The sequence below is a fragment of the Neofelis nebulosa genome, chromosome 15 (assembly GCF_028018385.1).
Source record: "Neofelis nebulosa isolate mNeoNeb1 chromosome 15, mNeoNeb1.pri, whole genome shotgun sequence".
NCBI classification, from domain to species: Eukaryota; Metazoa; Chordata; class Mammalia; order Carnivora; family Felidae; genus Neofelis; species Neofelis nebulosa.
The window spans coordinates 21,062,608-21,090,326 of record NC_080796.1 but is presented as its reverse complement, the minus strand read 5'-3'; the positions used below and the strand labels follow the sequence as shown (position 1 = coordinate 21,090,326).

Below are 27,719 nucleotides of genomic sequence, written 5' to 3'. Positions count from 1 at the left end.
AAATGTCAGCAGCTGGTTCCCTGACCTTCAGCATGCACAGGCTGGGTATTCGTGCACTCACAATTAGCTCGTGGTACTTAACAAACAAACAAGAAATGCAGCATATGAAATTCTAGATAGAGACTCAATGTAAGTGAACAGACCAGACCAGACATGGTTATTATTCAAGAGCTGAAATACATTATGTGGTATAAACACTAAACTGGGGGGTTTTATATTTTGTCCAAAGGTTTTTTTCTAGTAGTGGTAGTATTAGGTAGAATATTATCCTTAACTTTGTGTAAGAAGTCTCTAATTAATTTCGTAAGCTACCTGCTATATTTAAAAAGTGACCTATTAGTGAGCTGAGTTCACCACCTTGCTTCTTCACAAATGTCTATCTTGTACTTTTCTTGTATTATTTTTAACTTTATTAAATATTATTACTTGGGCCATAAGTAGTTATATCCAGATATAAATTTATAAAGTGACACATTTTCAGTACCAACCATTTACTTCAACGTATTCCATAACAGCACATTCCATCAAATTAAGCTGCAAGATTTCCCACATTTGTTTTACATTCTATATGTATGGCTTATGAATAGCAATTTTGATGAATTCCAGCTGCTTTAGATATGCAGGCAGCCCCTTATAGAACAGATCTTTTCAATTCTTATTGTATTCAATGAGGCCCATTTTATTAAGTGGGCCACCTGGTAGGATAAAACACTAATAATTCTCCACAGAAAAAATGAAAAACAAATCACCCGGCTAAACTTAAGACCATCTTCCCTAACTGTGTTACTATCATATAACTAATATAAGTGAGAAGGAGTTCTAATCCTTTGGAAGAACTGAATTTAAATTTAAACAAGCCAGCAACCTTATGAATGACTCAATTGCTCGTTTATCTAATTACAATAACAACATTAAGATAATTTTCACCATTGGTGTGTGTTGCCTGGTCTCACAAATCTATCATGCACACTCAGTCTCCTCCTCCATCCCCCACACCCTCCCACTTCCGTCCAGCTGGAATACATCAGGGTGCAGAAGCCAAGTCAAATGTGAACCCCACCCTCCTCCATCCATTTTAAGGCACCTTCAAAGCCAGAGTACTGATCTAGTTCAGTTTCACCAGCAAAGCCAGCCATCCTGCTATTTAAGACTCCAGTTTGGGGTTTTTATAACTGCACATTAACATGAGAGCTTTGATTTTTGGTCAGCAACTTCAGCTGCACTGGGTTTCATCAGACTGTTGTACCCTTTCTGCAGAAGAGTCCTTATTATTAAATCTTCATAATCTTTGCTCTCGGTGTCGACCTCTTTCCTCATACCATCAACCTTTCTGAACTACCATTCAATAACCAACCCTAAAGAGCGTAACGTTTCCCTTCCAAAAGGTCAAAACGGAACCGCCATTATGCATGTTTTCTCCTTTGCACACCCTGTATCATTTGTGCACTGTCGCAGACAGCAGTCATTTCAATGTGCACAGAAACGCTCTGGCCAAGATACATGCAGCGGGGGAGGCGGGGTTGGAGAGAAAGAGAAGCTGCGATAGGACAAAGAACTTACTTTGTTGTTCCCCTGTGCACGTAGCCGCAAGGAAAAAAACAAAAAAGAAATACGTTAAACATAAACTTATTTAAAAATTGTAAGGTTTTTCATGCTAGAGCAAAATCAAAACAAATAATTTAACTATTCACTGACATCCCAGACACACACACAGCACCCCGAGCTCATGGACAAGTCAAAGAATCCACTTATATTAAATGAAATCATGTATTTATAACAGCAGAAAATTATGACAGAGATTTCCCCCCTTCTTTCTGCTCGGAATCCTTGGAGTATGGGGACCTGGCCAAAAAGCACTGGTTTGAATTGGTAATAAGTGAACTGTTAGCATGAACGGCAAAATAGTATGTCAGCTTGCCCTTTCCTGACAGCCCCTCCTCCAACATGCCAAGCAGTGGAAAATTTCATCAGCCAATGCATTTTTAAACAAACACTGCATCCTTGGTTTCAAAGAAGGTGGAAAAAGAAAGGAAAAGAGAGCAGAGGAAAGGAGTGGGTGGTTCTGGGGAGACAGGGTAAGCAGACCAAGTTACGACCTCCATCTGTACCATTCCTCTACTTCATAAATTATGCGTTTTGTCTTGGGTTGGCATGGGAAGTGAAAGCTGTATAGTGGGGATGTGGCCAAAATAAACACTGGTCCACATTCAAGAAAATGGGTCTGGAAAGGTTAGTTACAAAAAATGTAGTCGTTTCTAAAAGAGACACTCTGGATAGAGACACAGAGAGCAGCCAGCGACAGGCGGCGGGCAAATGGGTCTCCTGTTTCAAACTGGAGCTGCAAGAGTATGATTTATATCAAACAATTTAACGCACATATGGCTTAAAAAAATAAAATGGTGATTCATTACTCCCAGGGCAGCCGAGTCCTTGCAGGGTCAGATCCTGTGGGGAAGACATGATGGGATATGGGCAGGGAACAGATCTGAATTCGTCTCACAAGGGGCCCAAAAGGAATTTCTCGCTGAGATGCGGAGTTGAAGAGAGCTGGTAGTAAAGTGTGTGCATCTGTGGAGGAGGCTGAACACAGGGTGCAGTAACATGTTGGGCTGGAGATCTGGCATTTACTTTTAAAAGAGGATGTGGAGGGAGAAATACTCCACACAGAAATTTTCGGGAGAGGGGCAATGCCAACTGGTGACCCTGGGGAAATGTCTATTCCAAGGACCATCACGGCCATCATATTTAACAATGATATCAGTTTAAAGACACCGATACAATAGTGTAGAGAAGCTTCTTGGCATTGTGAGTTGCCATGATATAACTGTTAACATCACTGGCTTCTATGAGATATAAATAACGGTATAAGAATGAATGAAGGGGGGAGAAAAGAGTCTCTGTAAGGAATCTGCCAACCGTTCAATAATGCAGTAAAGATCCTCACAGGGAGTTTTATCAGGAATAAAATACTATTTTAGAGAATAACAAGACCCCGGTTCTCCAAAGAAGTGCAATATTGCTGAAAATACCTCAAACAGATGGAGTTTATTGAATTCCACAGCAGTGCAGCTTTTGATCTACCAAATAAGTTTCAGGAGTTCAACCAAGTATTTTTGCACATTAGGGAATGACTGGCTTCTCTGCTCGATGGCAGATGGTTCTGTTTGTGGTGGCAACAGTGATGTCACAGAGTAGGGGGCCTTGATCCTTAAATATGAGAAACATCCAAGTGGAGGACATGGTGTGGCTTTGCCATTTCTTGTTTCCTTCAATCATTTCCCAATTGTCTATTCTGAGAGAGGCATAACAGTCATGAATGGTGAACCATAAATGTTTTATAATTCCTTCCACTACACTGTGTGGCAGCAGTTTATGTTTAGATCACGGCAAGTACCTCCACTGAAGAAAAACTAAACTCTTCAGAATTGGTCATGTGGCCGCTCGATGTTCTGTGGGAAGCACTGCTGAATAAGCTAAGAATAAAGTGATGTGTAGTCGGACTCAGCACGGGCATCGTCAGTCTTGTGTTATTAGATGGCTGAATAAATAAATGCATAGGAGTGGTCATCCCGTACTAATAAATATTTACGGAGGTCTGGGGGCATTCCTCTTCTCTCCCTAGAATGACACAGAGACCCTCCCCCCAGTTGTTATTTGCCACAGAGAAAAGTTAGTTTTAGAGTCTATCCAAAAGGAATTTCTGAAGTCCCCAAAGACTTCATTTATTGAATGCTTTCAACTTCCAGAGCAGTCCTATTAATTATAACTGGGAAAGTCTTGAATTCAGGGGTATATGAAGTTTCAGGTGTTTCACTTTCTACTGCCATTTTTCATCACTTAAGAAATCATACCCTACAGGAGCCTGGGTGGCTTAGTTGGTTAAGCTTCTGACTTGGGCTCAAGTCATGATCTCACGGTTTGTGAGTTTGAGCCCTGCGTCCGGCGTAGGCTCCGTGCTGATGGTGCAGAGCCTGCTTGGGATACTTGCTCTCTCCTTTCTCTCTGCCCCTGCCCCACTTGTGCTTTCTCTCTTTCAGAATAAATGAATAAACTTTAAAGAAAGAACAGAGGGGCACCTGGGTGGCTCAGGTCATGATCTCGTGGTCCGTGGGTTTGAGCCCCGCATTGGGCTCTGGGCTGACAGCTCAGAGCCTGGAGCCTGCTTTGGATTCTGGGTCTCCCTGTCTCTCTGCCCCTCCCCCACTCACTCTCTCTCTCTCTCTCTCTCTCTCTCTCTCTTTCAAAAAATGAATAAATGTTAGAAAACATTTAAAAAAATGAACAGAAATCATATCCTCTAGGGGAGGACCATCTATCTATACAGTCAATGGAAGTCTCTTAAGAAGCTCTGCAGTATTTAATTTAACAAATAGGCAATACTGAATTTGCACCAAATTTATTTCCAGGGCATCCACTACTCTACAGTTCTGCTTTCAGATAGCCAGCTGGCCACTATCTGAGGGCAGGCTTGTGAATTCTCACTTTCCCTGACAGCCCCTCGGGCTCACTCCTGACTGACAGATTTCTAAGCCAGCCTGTCCACAGGGCAACATGACCCCTGTGGACAACAACTCTGCTTCCTTAACCAACAGGTAAGGAAATTCTCCCTCATTTGCCTAAGTCCCACTAATCCTTTGCAAAGAAAAAGTAACTACTAAACTGGGGAGTGCAGCTTCATGGACCATTAATGATTTTCAGCAATAATAATAAAGGCTACGTGGCATTGAACACATTCACTCAGTTGCAGGCACCAAGCTAGATGTGATATGCAATAGTTCTCATTCAATCCTATAAAATCACACAGAGGAAGGTATCGTTATTTTGAGTTTAAAAAAGAATACACAACTGACGAGTTAAGTAATTTGCCTGAACCACAGGGCTAATAAATAGAAGGACTGGGATTCAAATATGAGATAGATCTGACTTAAAATCTACTTCATTTCACTGCACACAAAATGTTCCAAAGAATTTGGAATCCTTTAATGTTTATATATACTTTAAGTCCTACTATTAGCTGACAAAACTGTGCCAAAAGATCAGTCATTTTTTATACCTTGTTCTTTAGATTTTAATCAAATTTCCATTTATTTGTATTCACACTTACTGATGCATGCACATACATTTCTACTATAAAATAACTTTTAAAAGTTCTTTAACTGTAGCCTACAATACTGATATACACACACTTTTTATCTGTTTCATCAGTTTAAAAAAAAGAAACCAAACCAAAATACTATTAACTAATTCCATTAGAAACATCTTTAATTTGAAATTGTAGAACAATTTAATTATTTAACAATATAAAATTTTATAGTGGTTATAATTTCAATTTAATGGCCAAAGGAAATAGAAGTTAAAGAAATAAAATTCCGCTAAATCCAAATTCAGATTTACATATATCTTTAAAGTATTGTGGCTTCTCAAAAAGATCAGGTGACTGGTAGAATGCTAAATTTGTGGCTCAGAGAGGTTATGTGTAAGTTCAGTGTCATATTGGGAAACTGAATCCAGGATGCCTCATTGAGGGTCACATATTATACTGTTCAAATAAGAAGTCTACATTTTGCTTTGGATCCAGAACGATTAAGGGGCAAAAGGTAATTAGAAAATCCACATGGGAATACAGATGGGCTGTTGCATTTTATACATTCACTATAGTTTCTACCACATTGTAATTATTTAGTTGCATCCCCCATTTCCACTAGACTTGAAACTCTTATAAAGTAAGAACTGCATGTTTTTTATATTCGAATTTCTAGCGACCACCATAATGGTGATGGATGAAGGGAAGGAAGAAGGGAGAGAAGAGAGTGGAAGAGGAAGAAAGAAAGAAAAAAAATCTGTAGAAAACTCCAAAAGAAAAAAACAGGTAATAGAACATTATGATATGAATGACATAAAAATATTCTTCATGTGGACATGATAGAAAAGATATGATGGGGAAAAGCGTGTAATAAAAAAGTGTGCAATCTTAGTTGGAAAAAAAAATGTGTCCAAAAACAAAATGTGGAGGATGGCTGTTTATCTAAATGAGGCTGAAATTACACAATTTTTAAAAATAATCTTTGTAGATTTTTTCCAATAAAAATCTTGTATAAAAAGCAGAAAGTTTTGAGTCTTGACTTATGTCCATGTATGACAAATGTTTCATTATTAGAATAGAGATTGATTTGCTGTCAACTCAATGGTTTATTGATACAAAACCCAAATGACCCTCCAGAAGTCCTAAAAATTTACTTACAGAGAGACATCTGTTACTAGGTTAATCTGACTTTTTCATCAAATCTTTCTAAGTTAGGAATAACTGTAGCTAAAAGTATCCGTCCCTCCAAATCTAAGCATGTTCACAAAATGAATGTTTACATAAGCATTCTACTTAGATTGCTTTCAGTAGTTAGCTGCCATTTAAACATCTGAAAGTCAAGCAATCGTGTAATATAACCTCTACAACTACATGGTGCGTAAGAAATGCAAATGTTGTTTATGATGAAAACTGAGAAAAGCAATGTTCATGGCACGCTGCCAAGTTTAATTTCCTGTCATGTCTTTGGCATACAGTAAAAAACCCCTTTGTCTTGATCGTCCAAGCAACTGTACCAAAAGTATACTTATAAACAGAAATGATATTAAAACAATCAAACAGATCATGTGGGACAACCCTAGCTTTGCTTAAAATTGAGCATTCTGATAAAAAATAGCAAATGTTTCATTGAGCGTCTTCTTTCTGTAGAGCTATGGATACATGAAAATCCCAATTTATAAAAACAATTCACCAGGGATAGGTAATTTTGCTTTGCCAAGACAGTTTTCCCTCATAAGAGATGTATTGCATAATTTCTTTAAATACCAAAATTGTCTAGTATATTTAAGATAAGTTTGGCAAAATCATGACTGAAGAAAACATTTTCACAAACATTACAATTGCATGGTAGGAAGACACACACACACACACACACACACACACACACACACCACTAATATATTATATAACCAATATAATATTTTATATAACCAATTTTCTATTATTTGGTAGATAGAAAATAGCATAAACTATTTATGATCTCACTGGGATACATTATAATATTTACAGTGTTTTAGCTCTCATCTTAGTAGGCTGTGATGAAAATAATTATCATCATCATTATAAATATATACTTATTTATTTTAAGAAGGGGGAGGGGCAGAGAGAGAGAGAGAGGGAGAGAGAGAATCTCAAGCAGGCTCCATGCTGTTAGCACAGAGCCCAATCTCAAGAGTCTAACACTTAACCAACTGAGCCACCCACGTGCCCCACCATCATTATTATTATAAATAAAAAAAGAGTGCTTGCTTGTGTCCACCATATTCAGTGCTTTCCCTGCATTCTCTCACTTTATCCTGTCAACAAGCTATAGGGGACTCTTGCTATTTCCATTTTAGAAATGGGAGTTTTGAAACCTAAAAAAGCTAGGTAACCTTCCTAAGATCTCACAGCTTCTATGTGAATTTCTGGAATTTCAGTCTAGGTAGTTTGACCCTAAAGCCTGTGCTTGAACACACATGCTCTACACCTTCTCATAATACCCAGCCTTATAAGACTTTTAAAAATGTAAATCTTATGTCAGTAACTGGCTTGAAACCCTCTAATGGCTTCCCATCTCACTCAAAATAGAATCAAATGCTCACCACTTCCTTCAAGGCCAATACAATCTGCCCTTGACCACCCTCTTGGAAACTATCAACCACTTCTGTCCTCCCTCATTGTGTTCCGGACTCACTGATTTTTTGCTGCTCCTCTAAGACACTGAGCTGGCTTTGCACTTGTTAGTCCTCTCCACAAATATTCTTCTTCAGACTTCCATTTCATTTACTCAACTCTTCACATGGGGCCTTCTCTAATCATCTTTACTAAAATAAAGCTTGCCTGCCCTTTTCTCACTGTTTGTCCCTTTAATATTCTTTATTTTTTTTACAGACTGTATCGTGCTCTTAAAATCCCACTATATAGTTATACAGTTATCCATTCACTTGTTTAATGTCTGCTCCTTGGGGGTATGACCTTACTGTTCACCTCTGTTGCCCTACTGCCTAGAGTGGTGCCTGGCAAAAAGCGTGTGCTCAATACGCTTTTGTGGAATGAATGAATTAAAAATTAAGTATATGTCCATTTTTAATACAGAATGTTTGTGAAATTGAACACACTACCATCAATGGATAGGGAAGAGTAATAGGAAATGATCAGAATTAAGAACAAAAGTAGAAGTGGTACTCTGATTTTACAAATGATTTCTCATGTGCAGTTTTTAGAGTAGCATATAGCTATGTAAATATGTACGTACACAACTGATAAAATTTGGACAATTATGGAAATCATATAGATACCTCTGTACTTGGATATCACTAGGAAAGGGGCTTGTTGCACTTCACATGGGAGAGCATAGGGTTAGTGTGGGCGAGGGGTCATTGTTTTAGGTGCTAATCAGACAAAGGTAGGTTGGGATAGGGTTAAGAGGTCTATGTGTGAGCTAAATAACATCAATGAGAAGAACATTTTGGCATAAATCCTCAATCACTTACCTCTGGAACTTGGTTAAATTCCAATGCAACCTCAGGGATGTGGTCAAGTCTAAAGTTCCCCCAGAGACGCCTCATTTCCGCCACCCCCACCCCCCCCGCCCGCCACTGGTGCCCATATTTCAGGCTCTCCTGAGAAGACTCTTCGTATTTGGGGCCTAGAAATGACCTGACTTGTCCTATAAACTGATCTAGAGCCAAGTAAGCACCAAAAGGTCAAGCTGGACTAAATCCCCAAGGCTGAGTCTCTGAACTTTTGTTCTGAGCAGACACCTGGATAGTGCAGCATCTCAAGGGGAACAGTGAGTAAGCAGTGAGAGCCACTCATTCGCAGCGTCTGCTTAATGGTGTGTGTACATATGCTGGGTGGGACTTTTGAAATTTAAATCCAGACGTTTTCCAAACAAATTCTGTTTATTAACTTGAACGAGAGAAGTGACTTCAAATACTTGAAGTGTATTTATAAAGATAAGTAGGAATTGCAATATAATGTTTTTCTTCTTTCACACTCCAAATGCCATTAATCAGAATTTGAATGCAGATATAATTTTGGATTCAGGTACTATAGACATATTGAAAGGAATTTTATAAAAATAAGTATATTTTTAAGGCTATGAAATAGTGTTATGGCATGATATATATGCCATGGCTATATGAAGAATGTTATAATCCACTGTATGACTACTGGGACAACTGTGGAAAACCATAAAAAAGCCACATAAGGAAAATAAAATTTTAAATTAAAACAGAGAAACTCTCTTTGTCTGAGATTGGATATATTATGTTTTATGGCAGAGTAGGACATTTTCTCTAACAAGTATATTGATAAACTTCTTAAAATAGAACCTAAGGGAGAAAAAGAAATATGAAGCGAATTAAGTCAAAAGAGAACTAGTTTCTCCAGTATATAGTATGTAGAATTATGTCTTCTTAAACATGGTTAATAATTGTAAAATAATAGTTATATGCAACTTACTAAAGATTTATCAGGATAAACCCCAGCTCTTAGTAGAGATGCCTTCCAGCTGTCCACATCCTCCTGTGAGTCACATGCCAGCTCAAGGAAGCGATAGTCTTTGTATACATTCCTGGAATTAAAAAAAAATCATACTTTCAGTTCTGAACCAAATTCAAAATGATTTTATACCGCTACGGACAACGATGATACAAATGACAGTCCACGTGGATACTTCTCTGACAGTCACTGGAGGAAAACAAAAGCAATTCACTGTGTTTAAAATAATTAGCACATTCCTATATTATTATATAATCCTTTTTAAACTTTAAGGAATTCAGAGCCCCTTGTACTGCTAAGCAATAAGCAGTGAAGGAAGCGCAAATGCTCTCAATATGACACACTGGATGCCAAGTGAGAGGTGTTCCAGGGGAATGGATTTGCTGTTGCCTAGTGATTAATTGATTTTCTGAAACTATTTTATAAGTCTAAATGGCTCATAACACTGTAAAAGGTATGGCAATAATCTTACAAACTTAAAACACTAAATTTGATTCAAAACAGAAAGGCTCATCGATACTGTGAAAAGAAAAAACAAAACATCAACCAGTATTTAACAGAGTGAAATGCCTATAAAGTGCATATTTACAACTGGGACAATCCTGTAATTTTCTTTCTTTTCCTAACAATAAAAGGATACATAAGATGAAATACATGCCCATTTAGAAAGATTTGGAAACTAGATAAAAGTCTAAAAATGGTGACAATCATCCATTTTCCACTGTTGATAGATAAACATTTCTTTATACTCTTGTTCTATCAATGTTTCACACAGTTGAGGTCTCCCCTACCCACTTCTGTCTCCCTTTCTCTCTCTCTCTCAATTTTGTGTCCTTATTACTATTATTACATTATGGCCATTTACTTATGCCATTACATCTTCATAAACATCAAATTAGAATGGTATAATATTCATTAATATAAATGTATGATAATCTACTTAACCTCTTTAAATATTAGATAATTAAGTAATTTCTTTTTTTATAATCATAAATAATGCTTAAGTGAGTATTTTTATCCATAAGCCTTTCACATCTACTAATATTATTTTCTGAGGATGGATTCCTATAAAAAAGTTACAGGATCAAAATTACAGTCATTTTTTAAGATACTCATATGCATTATCAATCACCTTTCCAGCAGAGATCATCCAATTTACATGGATATTAGTGGTATACAAAAATTTAAAGTCTTTTTCTCTTCTTCTTATTCTATCCCAAGGTATACTCACTTATGCCTAAGAGCGTTAGTTTATACTGAAACTCAGATAGCTAACAAATTTATCTCTTTTGCCCAGGACTGCCCTAGATTCACAGTGTTTACTGACTCCTCCACTTGAGTATCTCAAGGGCACATTGACATGAATGACTGAACTGGTGATTTTAACTTGACTTCCCTACCTTCCACACTCTTATATCCTCTTTCATAAACCACCTAAAAGCGTACTTCCTGTACGCTGACCACCATCTCACTGCCACCCTCCCTCAAACATTACAGTAGCCTCCTCACATGGCTCCTTTAAATTTGCTCTCCACACTTGGGGTGCCTGGGGGGACTCAGTCAGTTAAGTTTAAGTGTCAGACTTTAGCTCAGGTCATGATCTCACAGTTCGCGGGTTCAAGCCCTGAGTTGGGCTCTGTGCTGACAGCTCAGAGCCTAGAGCCTGCTTCGGATTCTGTGTCTCCCCCCTCACTGTCCCTCCCCCACTTGTGCTCTGTCTCTCCTTTTCTCTCTCAAAAACAAAACAGTGTGGAGTGCTCCCCACACTGAATCCTCGTGATCTCCTGAAAATGTGAATCAGATATTTTTACCCATGGAGTAAAACGCTCCATTAGTCACCTGCTTTTAGGGAAGGACTATACTCTATCATGGCCTATAAAACCCTGCAGTCTGGCCCCTTACTATTACCTTCCTTTCCAGCTTCTTTTCACACTCTGCTCTCCTTTGCTTTTTCTGCTCCAGCCATGCTGACTGTCTTTGGCTTCCTCAAATGTGCCATGCCTACTCCCAAGGTCTTTGAATACACTGCTCTCTGCCTGTAGTTCTTTTTTTCTTCCCTCCTTGCACATTAAAGCTTATTCTTTCTTGGAATCTCAGATCATATTTCTATTCACCTTTCCTTCATAGCATTAATTACAGTTGTGAATTCAGAATTATAGGAGTTTCTTATTTATTTATTTATTTATTTATTTATTTATTTATTTATTTATTTATTGTCTATCTTTCCAACTAGCCCACAAGCAACATTAGGACAGGGAATGTATCATTTTCATGTTTATTATTTTATTCCCAGGGGATTCTGGAAAGGTGATGACTTAATTGTGCTCTGCTTCCTCTCCACTTCTAACTTAGGTCAAACACATCCTTTTTTCTTAAGTCAAGCAGATATCAGGACTGGTCCTCAGGTAAAGGGTGTGAACTAGATAGTTGTACTTTCTTGCTCTGTGCTGAACAAAGCTGTGGAGCCACAGCAAGAAAAGTCTAAGGCAAGGACCAGCACGTAGGAGCTCTTTGGTAGGGCTGTCCTTCAATGATCACAGGATCCTGGGTGTGCCTGAGTTTTCTCTACCCTAATGTAGAAGAAAGGCTACCTCCTGGTGTCTCAATGGGTAACTGGCAACTTGCATATTTTGGGCCATGATGACTGAGATGTCTGTGCCCTCCCACCTTCATAGGACCAGTCCACTTGAAGTATCCAGCAGTTGGACCTGTGCCACAATGAACAAAGGAAAATAAAAGGACATCTAATAGGGAGGTATAATAGCCAGAGAAATCATGAATGAAGAGAGAAATCAGAACAGTATATCAATACAGAACTGTCAGGGGAAGCAGAAGAATAGTATTTGAAGAGGTAGAAGTACAACATTAAGAAAAAACTTCCTGGAACTAGACAAAAGATTTTAAGTTAAAATAGTTAGTAGATGGAGGAGAGGATAATGAATGTTGAAACCAGAACTGGTAGAGTTCACGATCTAGTAGGAGAATTTTAAAAACTGAAAAGAGAGAGAAGTTGTGAAAGTGTGGAGGAAAGACCCAGAACATCTAACCTGTAAATAAAAGGAGATTCAGAAAAAGAAAAGGAAGGTGAGGGGAGAAAAATAATTAGAAAAAGAAACTACTGTTTATAAAAGAATCTTATCCTGGTTTTTAGAAAGATCTGAATCTACACATTTTAAGGGCTGTTTCATGTATACTTGATGAGCAAAGATACCACATGGACATATGTTAATACAATTCTTGAGCTCTGAGATAAAGAAAACATGTTCAAGTCTTCCGTAAAGAGACAGCAAGTTGCTTAGAAAGAAGAAAGAATTAGACTGGCACTGACTGAACGCTCAAAAGGTAGAAGGCAATGAAGTAACACTCATGGACTCTTAAGAGGCTGCAGAGACCTACAACTGGCTGGGCTATCACCACACACCTCACCTGTGGGAGTTGCCTAAGCAGGGATGAAGTTACAACAGCACCAAATGAACTCGCAGGGCATGTTCAAGATGAGGGAAGACAAAGAGGAGAAAAACAGTGGTGAGCAACAGCACTGGCGACATCCACAGAGTCAAATAAAAATAAATAATGATAGCCCATCTGAGAATATGCAGTGTAAGGGCTAACGAAAGACTCTTAAAGTAAAAGAGACACACTGCAACAGGAATTCAAATAGTCTAAAGGTTGGGGGAGGGTAGGAGGAAATAAAAAATGCTCCCCAGGTCTTCTCTGATGGGTGCAGGCTCAGAGAGTAGGGCAGTAAAGGGGTCCCAGGGGTCTCACTGTTAAAAGTGGGTGTGGGGGGAAGTAGGAGAAGGAAGGGTTTGGAGGAGAAATATTTGGTAATTTACCTCATGGAATAATAGGACTATGCACTGGTGATGAATGTAAATGTTAATGAAATAAAAAGTACAGAAAAAAAGGAGAAATTAATAGCCTTTTGATCAAGTAAAAAAAATTTAAAAAAAGAAGTAACAAAATAAGAAATTTTAATAAGATGGCAGGAATAAATTTAAGTATATTAATTATGAAATTAATGACAGACTGAATTCTTTCAGCTAGTCAGTTAAATTAGGTTTATAAAAGTTACATATTATTTGGAAAAATAAACAGGCAAAAAGAAACCAGGCACAAAACAAAGAAATACAAATTCAAGAATGGCAATATTAATAACAGACAAGATGGAATTTAAAAGTACTGAACAGGATAAGTAGTTTAAAAGCACTAAACAGAATTAATAGAAATATTATTATACAATAGTATAAAACACAATTTGTGAAGACTGGAAAATACTCATAAACCTTTTTTGCACCAAATTACATAGTAGGTAAGGAAAGGAAGCTAATGCTATTAAAATTGCAAGATGAACTTGTAGTTATTATATGTATACAATTAGTTAAAATATAAATATAGAAAAAAAACCTAATATGACTCTTTTCAAGTTGTGCAAATGTAATGGACCAAAGTAAGTAAGCAGATAGAAGATAAAGATTTTTCATTAGCCATAAAACATTTACAAAAATCACTCTTACACTTGTACCTACACACATACACAATACCAACCTTAAGAAACTTTTAAAAAGAGAGATTATATAGATCACATTCTTTAATCAAAAAATTTAAAAAAAGAAAAAGAAAAAAAAGAATTTCTAAAAAAAGAGACCAAAAAAACCCCTTAAAACATATTCTTAGATAATCCTTGTATTACAGAAGAAACCAAAATTAAAATTACAAATTATTTAGAAAGCAATAAAAAATATAAACACATTGTATGCAACCAATGGAACACAGTGAAGGCTACAGGAAAACTTAAGGCCTTAAATATTTTCATCATTTAGAGAGAGGAGGAAAAAAAGTCAATATTCAAAAAAGAGTTGATATTCATCTATGGGGATTATAAAGTTATGATAAAAAAATAAGCCAAGAAGAGGAATTAACATAGATTAAAACCAAAATTAATAGAAAATATAAAAATAACATAAAGGATAAAGACATCCGCAAGAATTTTCCCCTTAGAAATAGATAATATAACACTAATTAAAGGAGAAAACAAAAGTATACAAGATCACAAATAAGAAAGGATAGGATACATAATCACAAATAATCGAGGAGATGGAAAAAATCAAATATTATATGCAAAAAACCTATGGCAAAAGTAAGAGCCTAAAGGAAACTAATAATACTCTAAAAAGTATAAATTACCAAAATTAACTCAAAACCCAAGTGGATTTTACAAAACACTACTAGGCTATACTTCCAATAACTTAGATATGGGAGAATATTCCATTCATGTTAGGAGAAAGCCTATAGAAAACATAGGAATACATTTTTTAAATTAAGAAAATGGAAAAATCTTAATGAATAACATAAAATAAGATCTTCATAAATGGAAAGTCATATTTGACTGTGTTGTTTTGATTACTCTATGTTGTTAGGTCTTACAAAGTGACCAGTGCTAGTAGGTATTCAATTAATATTTATTGAATAATGAGTATCATCACACCTATAAAAATACTGACCATCATCCTTAAAATACCTTTACAAATTTTATAATATAAAAGTGATTTTCCATCAAGGTTTAATATTTTTGCAAGGGGGTGGGCATTTTTACACATTTATGCCAGTGATATTCTTTGTTCTGATTTCATTAAGACATTTTTTTGTATATTATTGGAATGATTTCTCACTTTTAATTTCCATTTACCTGACATATCTTTGCCCCTTCTTTTATTTTTATCCATTTGCTTTACTGTTAAAAAAGATATATTGGTTATAAATGCCAACAGTATAGTTGGGTTTTATTTTTCATCCCAATCTGAAAAGCACTGCCTACGATTAGGAAAGTTTGAATCATGTTTATTTCTTGCCATTGCTGTATGCTTGGTTTTAGTTTTGTCATTTTGATAAATGCTCCTTACTATTTCCGTTGCATATGTTGATTAATGAACTGTCTTTTTGGCTTCTATATTTTTTTAGTGGCTTTCATTTCTACAAGTATATGATTATTTTCTTTCTTTCTTTCTTTCTTTCTTTCTTTCTTTCTTTCTTTCTTTGGAAAATAATTATCTTTAGGTCTTCCAAATCATTCCTGAGTTCAATTATATATATATAATATATATAAATTATATATAATATATAAATATATAAAAATATTAATATATAAATAAATATAAATATAAATAAATATATATAATATATATAAATTCCTTTTTGAGGAATTTAGAAGTATTTACTTCCTGCCACTTTATCTCCTGCATTTGCTAATCTACCTAGAAATACTGACCTAGAATATTATTTCTGAATTATTGTTTTCACATCTCTTTAAGAATCTTTTTGTTTTTGTTTTAGTATTTTATTTTGTTACACTTAAGCAATTATTTAAATGGAGCTCTATATGTTTAACTTGAATAAATATTTATCGTCAGGCATTTTCCACCTGGACTTCCCCATTTGTAAATTCTTACTTGGATTCACTTTTTGAATTGGCTTCAAAGTAGAGTTGGCTATTTGGATTTTGTGTTGGCACAGTATCCACATTTCTTTCATTGATTCAGTAAGGAGAATAGAAGTTTCTTTTCTTTATCTTCCTGTTTAGCTCCATTTTTCTTAATCAAGGTAAAGCATGCAGTGGTTACTCATAACATTTCAATCCAGTTCGCTCCCATGAGTTTTGCAAATAGTTGATTAACATTGCTACTTTCCATCTCCATTGTATATGATCTTTTGGATATAGCAATGGATGGAGAAGGGTAAAAGAGAAGCTTCTAATTTTTCACTGTCTTAAAAAGAGAAGTCATCTCATTTAAACTCCATTAACCCCTGCAAAGTTGGTAACAGAGCTGTTTTACAGTTAGGAAACGGAGATTCAAAGAGATTAAGTCAAGATCACATAGCATACAAAAGGCACAATGTGGGCCAACCACAGTCCTTGGCATATGGCCTCCGCAAAACAAATATTTGTCAAATGAATGGAATGAATGAATAAATGAATGGATGAATGAACAAATGAACGATGGAATGAACTTGGACTGTGTTTATCTTTAAAACCAACTTTTTTATGTTTGATAGAATCCTTACCTTTCCACAGAAAACCTAAGATAAAAAACTTTGAAGGGACAAAGCACAACCAGCAGAATGAGTACTTTTAATTAAAAGTGGGACATATTTAAAGGAAATATAGTCTCCAAGTACGAAGGTTTATTGTTGAAAAATTTGAAAGGTCGTATCTTTGCTACAGGGCAGAAAGGGTAATAGATTATCTTGATAGAAATCAAAATTCACCAGCTTTTAATTTTCTAATTACCTCTACCATAGCTTTTAAGCTACTACTTAAGTTTCCATTTGAGGCATTTCCACTGTACAGTATGACTCCCTTTAAGATGTAAAAGGTATGGGGAAGGCAAATCTGGACAAATGCCATGGGGGTTCCTGGCCAGCTGGAAAGCACAGAAAGTAGCGAGGGTGCAGACTTTCCACATTCTCTAAGCAGATCTGAAGAATTCAGCTTTGGCCCATTGTCATTGACCTTTCTCCAGAGTATTTTCTTTCAGGGGCTCTTCACATGGAAAAATCTTGATTTTTTTTTTTTTCCCCTCAAAGGATAGCCAAATTCTTGAGAGGGAAAATAATTATCTGGTTGAAACATTAGAAGAGGGTCAAAGGCTTCTGGTGGCTTTGGCTGCTTCATTTTTACCCATTTTTGAAGCCTCATGTTAGGCTGTGTCTAGACATCCAAGAAGAGTTGGATACAGGTCTAAAACACTGAACGGAGCTGATTTACTGGAAGTCTCATAAATTCTGTGGATGTAGCTTCCAGGTTCTCACCACATGCTGTAGCTGTATAGATAACCCACAGCAATTTGTACTGACTGAATTTTTTTGTTTAGTCTATTTCAACTACCATCATGCAGATATGAGCTTCTGAATGATTTCACTACGAAATCAAGCTTAACTATGTGTTTTATAGTTTGAAAAATAAAAGTTACCTCAACATTAAAAATGAGCATGAGAAATTTTATCCCATAGGTAAAAGGTTTTTAAGTGCTACACTGAAGAGAACATGACCACATGATGGGTCCGTGTTTTGATTAGATGTATAACTTTCATTTACATGTCCTAAGAATGTCTTTAGGTGTTAAAAATATAAAGTTTAATTTGTTTACCTATGGCAGCTCTTTAAACATCTGGGACCAGATATTATCTGTCCCTCAAGTCTTCTAAGTCTCCAAGCTGACCTTTCTGCCAATTTTTTCAAATGTTTCTCATATGAAGACATTTCTAGATAACACAACACTCTTATTACCCTTCTGTGGATTTGCTCTATTTAAAAAGGATTTTCTGAAAATGATGTGCCCACAACTGATCACAAATCTCCTGATACAATATTATCCAGATGGAAGGAAGAAATTTGGTGGAATTTTCCCCTACTTTCTGGACAGTAAACTTTTACTAATGTAAGCAAATAGCATGTGGTAGAATAAAGTAAAGACCATGAAAACACCTGTTGAAATCCAGACTGTGCCATTAATTATCCTATATGACACTGGGTAAGGTAACCTCTCTAAGTTTTAATGTACTCCTCTATAAAATGGGGAAGATAGCATCTATCTCAGGCTTATAATGATAATAAAATAAGGTTACAAGTGTGACACGCTTATTTACACAGTGCCCAGAATCAGGTAAATATGCAAGCAAAATATACACAATACAAAAACTACTATTATTCATTATTCTCACGGCCTTTAGGTCCTTTGGGCTTGACCTCCTATAAAACCAGACTTCTCCTGTACTGAATATGTACAGACTTTTTTAAAAAAAAACAACCATAAAGTATAATTTATATTTGGCATTATTACATTTCATTTGGTTAGTCTGGCACATTTCCCAATTTGCTCAGATGTTCTGAATTACAATTCTGGCAACTATCAGACTCACAATTCTTCCGGTTTTGTATTATCTGTATATTTATAATAACATAATATTCCCATGTCATTATCAAAGATATACTATAGAACTAAACAGACCTCAAAAGATCCCATGCCAGAGTTAATGTTCTGCTAACTGGTACCCATTGGTATCAACAGTAAAATGACACTTAATCACAAATCCATCATATTTGTACTACACTACCAAGTCATGTCCCTCTATTTTCTCTCATGTATATTCCAAAAGAGTGTACCAAGATCTAATTACATATCTGCTAAATTCTATTAAAAAATTGAAGTCAGTTTGGCTCAACTTGTTTTTTAGATTCAAAGCAAGTTCCTACTGACCACTGATTTCCTTTCTAAATATTTAACTATCAATTTTACAATTAATTATCAACTTACAGAGCAGGGCACTGATGACAAACTCATTGATCAAAATTTCCGTTTGGTCATCCTTTTTGAAAATCTGAAAAACCACCTCCATTGTGGGCTTTTACTGACCCACTGATCTATCATGTTCCCACTCATCATCATGTTCCTTATGTCTTTACTTCTGTGCAGACGCAGTTCAGTACTATAACTACTATCTTGCAAACCTGTAACTCCCTTTCCTGTTTTTCCCTTCACCATTTTACTTACCTAATAAAACTCTGACTGAATTATTTCCTTACTGAGTTCCTACATCCAGGTTTCTAAATAATGCAAGAGAAAAACTATACAGTTGTGCTTATTGCACTCCAAATTTATAACTACAAATATCAAATGGGCACCTAACTTTCCCAGACCTCCCTACTATAATTCTGTAGTCAAAACGGTTTATCACTATACTAGATAATTACTACATAACTTTTCTTCCATTAAATCTATAATATGCCCTTTGCCACTAACACTTGGCTGATAATCTTGCTTCATACTTCATAGGAAAAACATATACAATCTGATGAGAATGATCTATATTCTTTCCACCAAATACATCAGACTACCTGCATTTGCAACCACAGACTCTGTCTTTCTCTTGTACAAGGAAAGGCCAAAACCTCAACTTATATACTGAGTTCCCTCTCTTCTAATGTCTTTATGAACATCCTACAATCATTCCCTTTTTCTTTTACTTCCACAATTGCCTCTTTTCTACTATTGGATCATTCATATGGCATAGCAAGTGTCTTAAAACACACACACACTTTCTCTTGACCCTTTCCACACCCTAAGAATTGCCCCCATTTCTATTTGCTTTTACAGCAAAACTCCTTGAGTTATCTTGAATCATTTTCTCTATTCTCTCCTTTCTCATTTCCCCCTCAATTCCCCCCAGTGAGATTTGTGATCCTACTACTTTATAGATACAGGTCTTATCAAGGTCATGTGATCTACATCTTCCCACAGCAAATGTTCAATTCCCTATCTTCATGTTACTTTGCAGCATCTGATATATTGACCACTCCCTCTGTCTTCAGTCATTTTCTTCTCAAGACTTCTGTAATACCACACTTTCCTGACTTCCATACTTCTACATCACTGACTATAGCTTCTTAATCTCTTCTGATGTCTCCTCTTCTTTTGTTACACTTTTAAATTCTGGAGTGCCCCAATCTCCTTCAGTGGTCTACTTCCCTCAATCTGTGCTTTTGCCAAGGTGATCTTCCCTATCTGGGAACCTTAAATACTACTGACATGAAGATAACTCCAGATCTTTACAGACTCCTATATCTAAGCCACCATCTTCTCTCATTTGGATGACATCTCTTTGATATCTTTCTTGCTCCACTCTCCACACAGAAGCCACCATGATCATATATTATATCCCCACCCTGTTTAAAATCCTCCAATGACTGTGCACTGTAAGTAGGAAAAAATTCAGACTTTTAACCACTGATTTATCTTTCCAACCCTCATCTTCCCTTGTTTATGCTCCTCCAACTACAATGTAAGTTCAATAATGGGACTTTAAACGTTCATCAGTGTATTTCTGGCATTTACATCATACAGTAGGTACTTAATAACATTTGTTGGCTGACTGGCTACTATTTAGGCCTTTTGTCAACATCCAAAATACTTCAAAGACTGTTGACAATGAATTAATGATACCAAGATGGTATATTATCATAAATTAATAATCAAACCTGTAAATTCAATAATACTAGTTTAATAAACTAGGGCTCAGAATTATTTTTATATCTTACAGAAAATATTCCTGATTTCTTGTACTGAAGATAAAAAAGTGCTGCACTAAAACTAGAAATTATGATAAAAGTTAAACCACAAAACCACTTAAAATAAAGTAAAGCTTCCCCCAAAACTTGTGTCAAATTGGAACTCAAAATTATAATAGACATTATTTACTAAACACACAAAATAACATTACTCACTGGATTGAAACTCAGAACATGCAGCCAAACTTTTATTCAGAGGCAAAATCACAGTCATGTATGTTTTATTATTTAAAAAAAAAGGCAAAAATACATAGCATTGACTTTAAGGAGTTAGAAAATTGGAAAACTAATCAAAGCAGAATACAGGATATAGTTAAGTTAGGACCTAATTATGGAAAATTAAACTATCATTGATAAATTTAAGAGTCTATTCTTTGATTAATCAATGAAACAGCTCTGTCATATATAGTAAATATAAGATAAAAATAATCAAAATTAGAGATGATACATATGATTTAACAAAGAGAAGATTAAACTTTTTAGAGATGTTGAGTATACTTTTATGATAGTGGATTTATAAAGTATCAATGTTGGATATAATTTCTAAAACAGTATGAAATCATAATTATAAAAGCTTACCTGACCAATATCCACAGGATAAATTGGAAACAAAATTAAAACTTTTATTCAAAATAGTTCTGATCTGGGGCGCCTGGGTGGCGCAGTCGGTTAAGCGTCCGACTTCAGCCAGGTCACGATCTCGCGGTCCGTGAGTTCGAGCCCCGCGTCAGGCTCTGGGCTGATGGCTCGGAGCCTGGAGCCTGTTTCCGATTCTGTGTCTCCCTCTCTCTCTGCCCCTCCCCCGTTCATGCTCTGTCTCTCTCTGTCCCAAAAATAAATAAAAAACGTTGAAAAAAAAAAAATAGTTCTGATCTCAGAGAGTTTTATTGGTCTTTCTTTCCAAATTTTAAGAGAAAGATACTTTTATGCAGGTCATGTCAGAAATATTAACAGACCAGTACACATTATAAATCTCCAAGAAATAAACCTGTTATGCATGACTCACCAAACTCACTTGACCCTAGGATCCTTTTTTCTTTGAATTTATCATATGTAAGACCAAATTTTGGGATATGTTCCTATAAGCCAATCTCACTTATAAATGAAAATATAAATCTTTTAAAAAATATATTTGGAAATCGAATGTCACAAAATTTTTAAAAATATGAACTTGAATAGCCAAAACAATCTTGAGAAAGAAGAACAAAGCTAGAGGCATCTAGCTAGAGGCTCCCTGATCAAAGCTATATTAAAAAGCTGCAGCAATCAGAACACTATGGCATTGGCCTAAAGATAACAGAAATCAATGGAACAGAGGAACTGAGATCCCAGAAATATATGGTCAATTAGTTTATGGCAAAGGAGCTAAGAATATACAATGAGGAGAAAGGACTTAACTAAATGGTGTGGGTAAAACTGGACAGCTGCATACAAAAGAATGAAACTGGACCACTATCTTGCATTACACACAAAAATTACTCTGAATGGATTAACACTTGAATGTAAGACCTAAAACTCTAGAAGAAAATATAGGTTGTAGGTAGCTATTTGACACTGGTTTTGGCAAGGATTTTTTGGATTTGACAACAAAACTGTATCAAACTAAAAAACTTCTGCACAAAGGTAACCATCAACAAAATGAAAAAGCAACCTACTGAATGGAAGAAAATACTCACATATCATATATCTGGTATGGGATTAATGTCCAAAATATACAAAGAACTGATAAAACTCAATGGCAATAAAACAAAATGATAATCTGATTAAAAAATGACCAGAAGAGGAGTACCTGGGTGGCTCGGTTGGTTAAGCATCCGACTTCAGCTCAGGTCATGATCTCGTGGTTCATAGGTTAGAGCCCCACACAGGGCTCTGTGCTGACAGCTCAGAGCCTGGAGCCTGCTTTGGATTTTGTGTCTCCCCTGCTCTCTGCCCCTCCCCTGCTTGCACTCTGTCTCTCTCTCTCTCTCAAAAATAAACATTAAAAAAAAATGATCAGAAGATCTGAATTATTTTCCAAAGTAGACATACAGATGGCCGGTAGGCACATGAAAAAGTGCTCAACATCATTAATTATCAGGGAAATGCAAATAAAAACCACAAGGAGGTAATGATTCACATCTGTTAGAATGGCTATTATCAAAAAGACAAGAAATAAGTGTTGGCAAGGGTTTGGAGAAGAGACAACCTCTGTGTATTGCTGGTGGGAATGTAAATTGTTGCAGCCACTATGGAAGACAGTATGGAAATTGCTCAAAAAATTAAAAATAGAACTATCATATGATCCAGAAATTTCACTTCTGGAATTGATGCAAAGAAAATGAAGACACTAACTCAAAAAAGATATATGCACTTCCATGTTCAATGTAGCATTATTTAGAATAGCCAAGATATGGAAGCATATATTCCTCTGCACAGGGAATGGGTGTAGGGGGGACAAAAGATACAAACTTTCAGTTATAAAATAAATAAGTCATGGGGATGTAATGCACATCATGGTGACTATAGTTATAATATTATATTGCATATTGGCAAGTTGCTAAGAAAGTAAATCTTAAAAGTTGTCAACACAAGAAAAAATATTTTGTAACTATATATGGTGACAGATGTTAACTAAACTTATGATTGCTTTGTTACATAATATCAAATAATTATGTTGTACACTTGAAACTAATGTAACATTATATGTCAATTATACCTCAAAAGAACAAAAATCCAGCTACCACGACTATGTAGGGTTTTTCCTAAAAAAATGTTCTATAAGGAGTTCTATCAAGAGACCACTTGCATTCAGCACCATGTATAAGCTGACCACTCACAAATCCCAGAGTTCCCTTCTAAGCTATAGTTGCATTCTGGATATTTCTATTTTCAGATCTTGGTTTTCTCTTAGATCTTTTCCTCTAAAGTTTCCTGGTATTAGTAAATGGTATCTCTTCCCACCTAGGTGCATGTGCTGGATACCTAGGTGTCGTTTCTGACATCTCTTTCTTTCCCACCTCATTTCCAAGCAATCATTTCTGTCAGTGCACCCCCTAATAAACCTCCTTTACTCCATCTCCACTACCCCTGTGTACGTCCAGGTGACCATCACCTTTCACCTGGATGGCTGCAAAACCTCCTAACTTATGTATTTGCTCCATTCCTCGTCTCCATTCTACAGTCAAACATGACCTCATCAGTGGCTCCTCACTGCATTAGGATAAAGACCACCAACCTCAAAATGGCCTATAGGGTGGTAAATGACCTGGACCTCTTGCATGTTAGACTCTAGCTGTCAGTTACATGAGCACACAAAGCTTCTTCCTACTTCGGGGTCTTGGTATGTACTGTTTACTCTGCCTGGAACAATCGTCCCTTCTCCCTTCACCTAGTCTCTATTTTTAGTCTTCTAGTGTTAGCTTTAACCACTCCTAATTCCCCAAACGCTGGGGTCACTCTATTATAAATTCTCACAGAAGTTGTCATTAACAGTTGTAAGTAAGTAATTATTTGCTATCAGTCTCCTTCCTTGTACTGTAAATTCCATGAGAGCAGAGAACATATTTCTCTTGTTCACAGAACTTAAGTATAGCACCCAGTACATAGAATATGCTCAGTAAATAATTGTGAATGCATGAAGGAATGAATGACTGAAGCAACCACCAATGACTGAATAGCTTACTGAAGCAACCACCAATGACTGAACAGCTTAGAGCCCTTCATTTCCTTAAAATATATTTGTCTTATAAATTTCATATATTGAAAAATAAAAATAAAAATAAATTACTTGAGAGAATTCCAAAAAAATAAAATAAAACATATTTGTCTTTGGCTTTCAAGATCACCCTCAAAGATCAGAAACAGGGAGGCAGAGAATCTCAAGCAGACTCCCCGCTGTTAATGCAGAGCTTGAGCTCACAAGGTTGAGATCATGACCTAAGCCAATACCAAGAGTCGGAGGCTTAACGGACTGAGCCACCCAGACGCCCCTCAATGCAACAGTTTTAAATTGGAGTTTGGCTGTTGTCTATTGACTCAAAGTGTTATGATTCATTGCCAAGGGGACAAGTTCCTTTAGCCTGACTTGACTTGATAGTCTTTCGATACTTCCTTTTCTCGACATAGTAAAGAGCTAATTAATTAAAATTTGAAAAAAAATTTTGTTTTAGTTTTTAAGGAAAAAAATATTTTAACACATAAGAGCGTTGCAAAACACATTTACTGTAAGTGCAGCTGCAGAGTCAGCTGAGTCACCACCAGTCCTGACTTTCTCTGGCTGCCAATGGCCACAGCGCCAGGTCTGTGTCAGCGTTAATCACAGTCATGAGCGAAGAGCTAAATTCGTGAGTTTTGGTTGTAAGTGTGGGGTCTTATTTATGATGAAAAAGATCATAAGGAAGGCAGATTACAATTTAAGCGGTGGAAATTCTTACGATGTAGAATATTTAATACCTAAATATTCTTCCTCACACCCAGATGCTAATGTAATGCTGATGTAACATAAATTAAGAAGGTATTCAAAGTAAAAATAGGAAGGTTTGCAGTGACTCGTTAGTGGGAACTTGATCTCCTGGCTTCTTGTAGGGCTTTTGGCTCCTGGCCTCTTTTCTCCAGACTTCATTGTTTCCTCCCCAAAAGAGGAGGAGAACTGACTGATTTGATTAGTGAGTTATAAAAGAGAAATTGAGCAAGCTTGCGCCCGCAGGACACATGCATTTCTCTCCCGTTCCAAGAAGCTGTGCTGAGTGCTGCCCTGTGGTGGAGGCCTGTGGTTGCTCCGCTGGGGCTGTGATCGCTGGGGGCTGAACTATGAGCAAGACATGTGGCCACAGATCTCCAGCCGTTTGTTCATGCCTTATCTGTTTGTTTCCTGGGCCTCTGAGAACAGCAACAACAGCACATTTTAACTAGAGAGGGCAAGAAAAGTGTGCGGTTTATTGACCCCTTAAAATTCCAACAGTGAGGAGTGGCTTTGAAGAAAGGGTACTGGATTTGGTTTCGGATGGGTTAAACAGGAAGTGACAGAAGGCCTTAGGAGTGAAAATGCCCAGTAGGCAGTTGGGGATGTGGAACTGGTGTCTCGGGATAATGAATACTAAGCATACTACATGTGGCTGTGATGCTGGGTGCCATGTGAGTTTGTTTATTTTATTTTAATACAGCTTATTAGCTTCGTTAAGCCTTTTCCCATAGGAGAACAACCAAACAGCCACAGGTCCTGTGTCCACTTGGGCATAACCAATAGCAGGCAAATGAGCCAGTATTACAATATCATTGAAAAAAAAATTGTTGTTGCAATCCAAACTTCATTTAGCCCAGAGCAACGAAAGACTTTAGAAGGGAATAAAAGGCAACTGGTGAAGAAAGCAGAGAGAGAACCACAATTATTCTCAGTCTGTCTCATTTATTAGGTCAGAAGAGGTTGTGGTAATGATCTGCTTAAGCTCAGCATTTCTAAAATCTGAGGAATAAGTATAGAGTGGCTATTGACCCCTCCACGCCATGCCTTATCATGCGCTAGGAAAGATTGCTGCCCAGTCTACATTAGCCTGGCCTCATTCCCTTCAGCATTTGTTATTTGAGAGTCACCCCCTGTGGGACCTTTCATTTGAGTTACTGAATAACTAATAATAATTATTATTATATGAATTTTTTAAGAACTCATTTTGAAAGACCTAAAGAGTAAGATTTATGAGGAACCAACAACACAGGAGAAGTGACACCTGATTCCAGAAGGCAGAGTGTTGATCAATAAGCCAAAAAAACAAAAACCAAAAAACCAAAAAAACCCCCAAAAACCAAAAACCAAAAACCAAACAAAAAACCCCAACAACTAGGAGATAATATGGAGTTCTGAATTCATGCTAGCCCTGTAACACCTAGAGAGAGTTTGATGAGAATTCTTAAAACCTAGGATTAGGCTGAGGATATTGGTGTAAATTTATCAGTATGGGGATACTGCGAAAGTGAACAGGGTAGAAGGAATTTTTAAAAAAATGAAAGGGGCTGGCATGGTTGTGGTATGAATGGTTTTACACAATGGCTCTCCACAAAGTTAGCCTTTCAAATTATTTTTAAATGACTATTTGTTGATATGATGATGATGATGATGGTGATGATGATGTCAAGTTCTATCAAAGTCAGTTCCTTGAAGTTATTTTGGAAAGTTTTATATGTATCTTTATCATGTAAAAAAAAAAATGTTTTCAGGCCTCTGTTCTGTCTGAGTCTAAAAAAAGATGTCCTGGGTGCACTGGGGAAGTTTGGGCTGCTCTGTGAACAGGGCCACGGGAGATGGGCTCTGACACCCCGGCCCTCCCCAGGCTATCGGCACTGCCCACATTCTGGCTCAGCAGCACCTCACTGGTTCCCCCTCAGTGAGACCAGGATTGGGGTGAGCAGTGTACAGTGAAAATCAAATACAATTGTTTAAGTCCCCAAATCCATTCACACACGTCAGTCTTCTTATTGCAAACAGTTTGTAAAGATCTGGTCTGCAGGAAGCTTGGCTATTCACTTTGTTTGTGGATGCCATTTTAGGTACACTCAGCATAATGGATAGAAGTGACTCTTCAAAGAAAATAAATCAGACTGGAAAAAATCTAGCACTTCAATGGCAACCTGTATCTTGAGTGAAAGAGTAACGTTTAAGCAGAAAGTAGTGGTGATGATAATGATGCCAACAGTGATGAAGGTGATGGTAATGGTTCTATGGCCAGGGGTCCATCGCATGCCATTTCACCCTTCGGGCCTTCCCACGCATGTTACCACTGCCCCCTTGGCTTCATCGCCATTTGGAGAACTTCCCCCATCTTTGCAGCCTTGACTCATATGTTCCCTCCTCTGAGTCTTCTCCCAGGTAGCATTAATTGCTGACATTACTCTCTCCTTTGTGCTCCCATAATGCCCTACTTATCCATCCTTTGATTTGAACTATAACTGCCTTCTATTTATGAAAGTTATTACTCCCAAGAGTTGGCAAAAATATAAACAATGTCAGAGGTGATTTATATCACAACATGGGTGAAAGATCCATAACGGACT

The 27,719-nt window shown here is 36.7% G+C and overlaps 1 protein-coding gene across 10 annotated transcripts in view; it reads right to left on the bottom strand.

Annotated features, from left to right (window-relative positions):
• The window catches only part of DNM3 (dynamin 3), a 575,498-nt gene that overhangs the window by 104,611 nt on the left and 443,168 nt on the right, over positions 1-27,719 (bottom strand). For 6 of the 10 annotated variants that reach the window (XM_058702383.1, XM_058702380.1, XM_058702382.1 and 3 more), the window contains 2 exons: positions 9,530-9,641; positions 1,561-1,572 (listed from right to left, as the gene is read on the bottom strand). In XM_058702383.1, the coding sequence (XP_058558366.1) occupies positions 1,561-1,572; positions 9,530-9,641 (124 nt within the window). Of the gene's footprint in view, positions 1-1,560; positions 1,573-9,372; positions 9,400-9,529; positions 9,642-27,719 lie in introns of those variants that run through there. The other 4 variants (XM_058702381.1, XM_058702385.1, XM_058702388.1 and 1 more) reach the window with 2 other exon arrangements.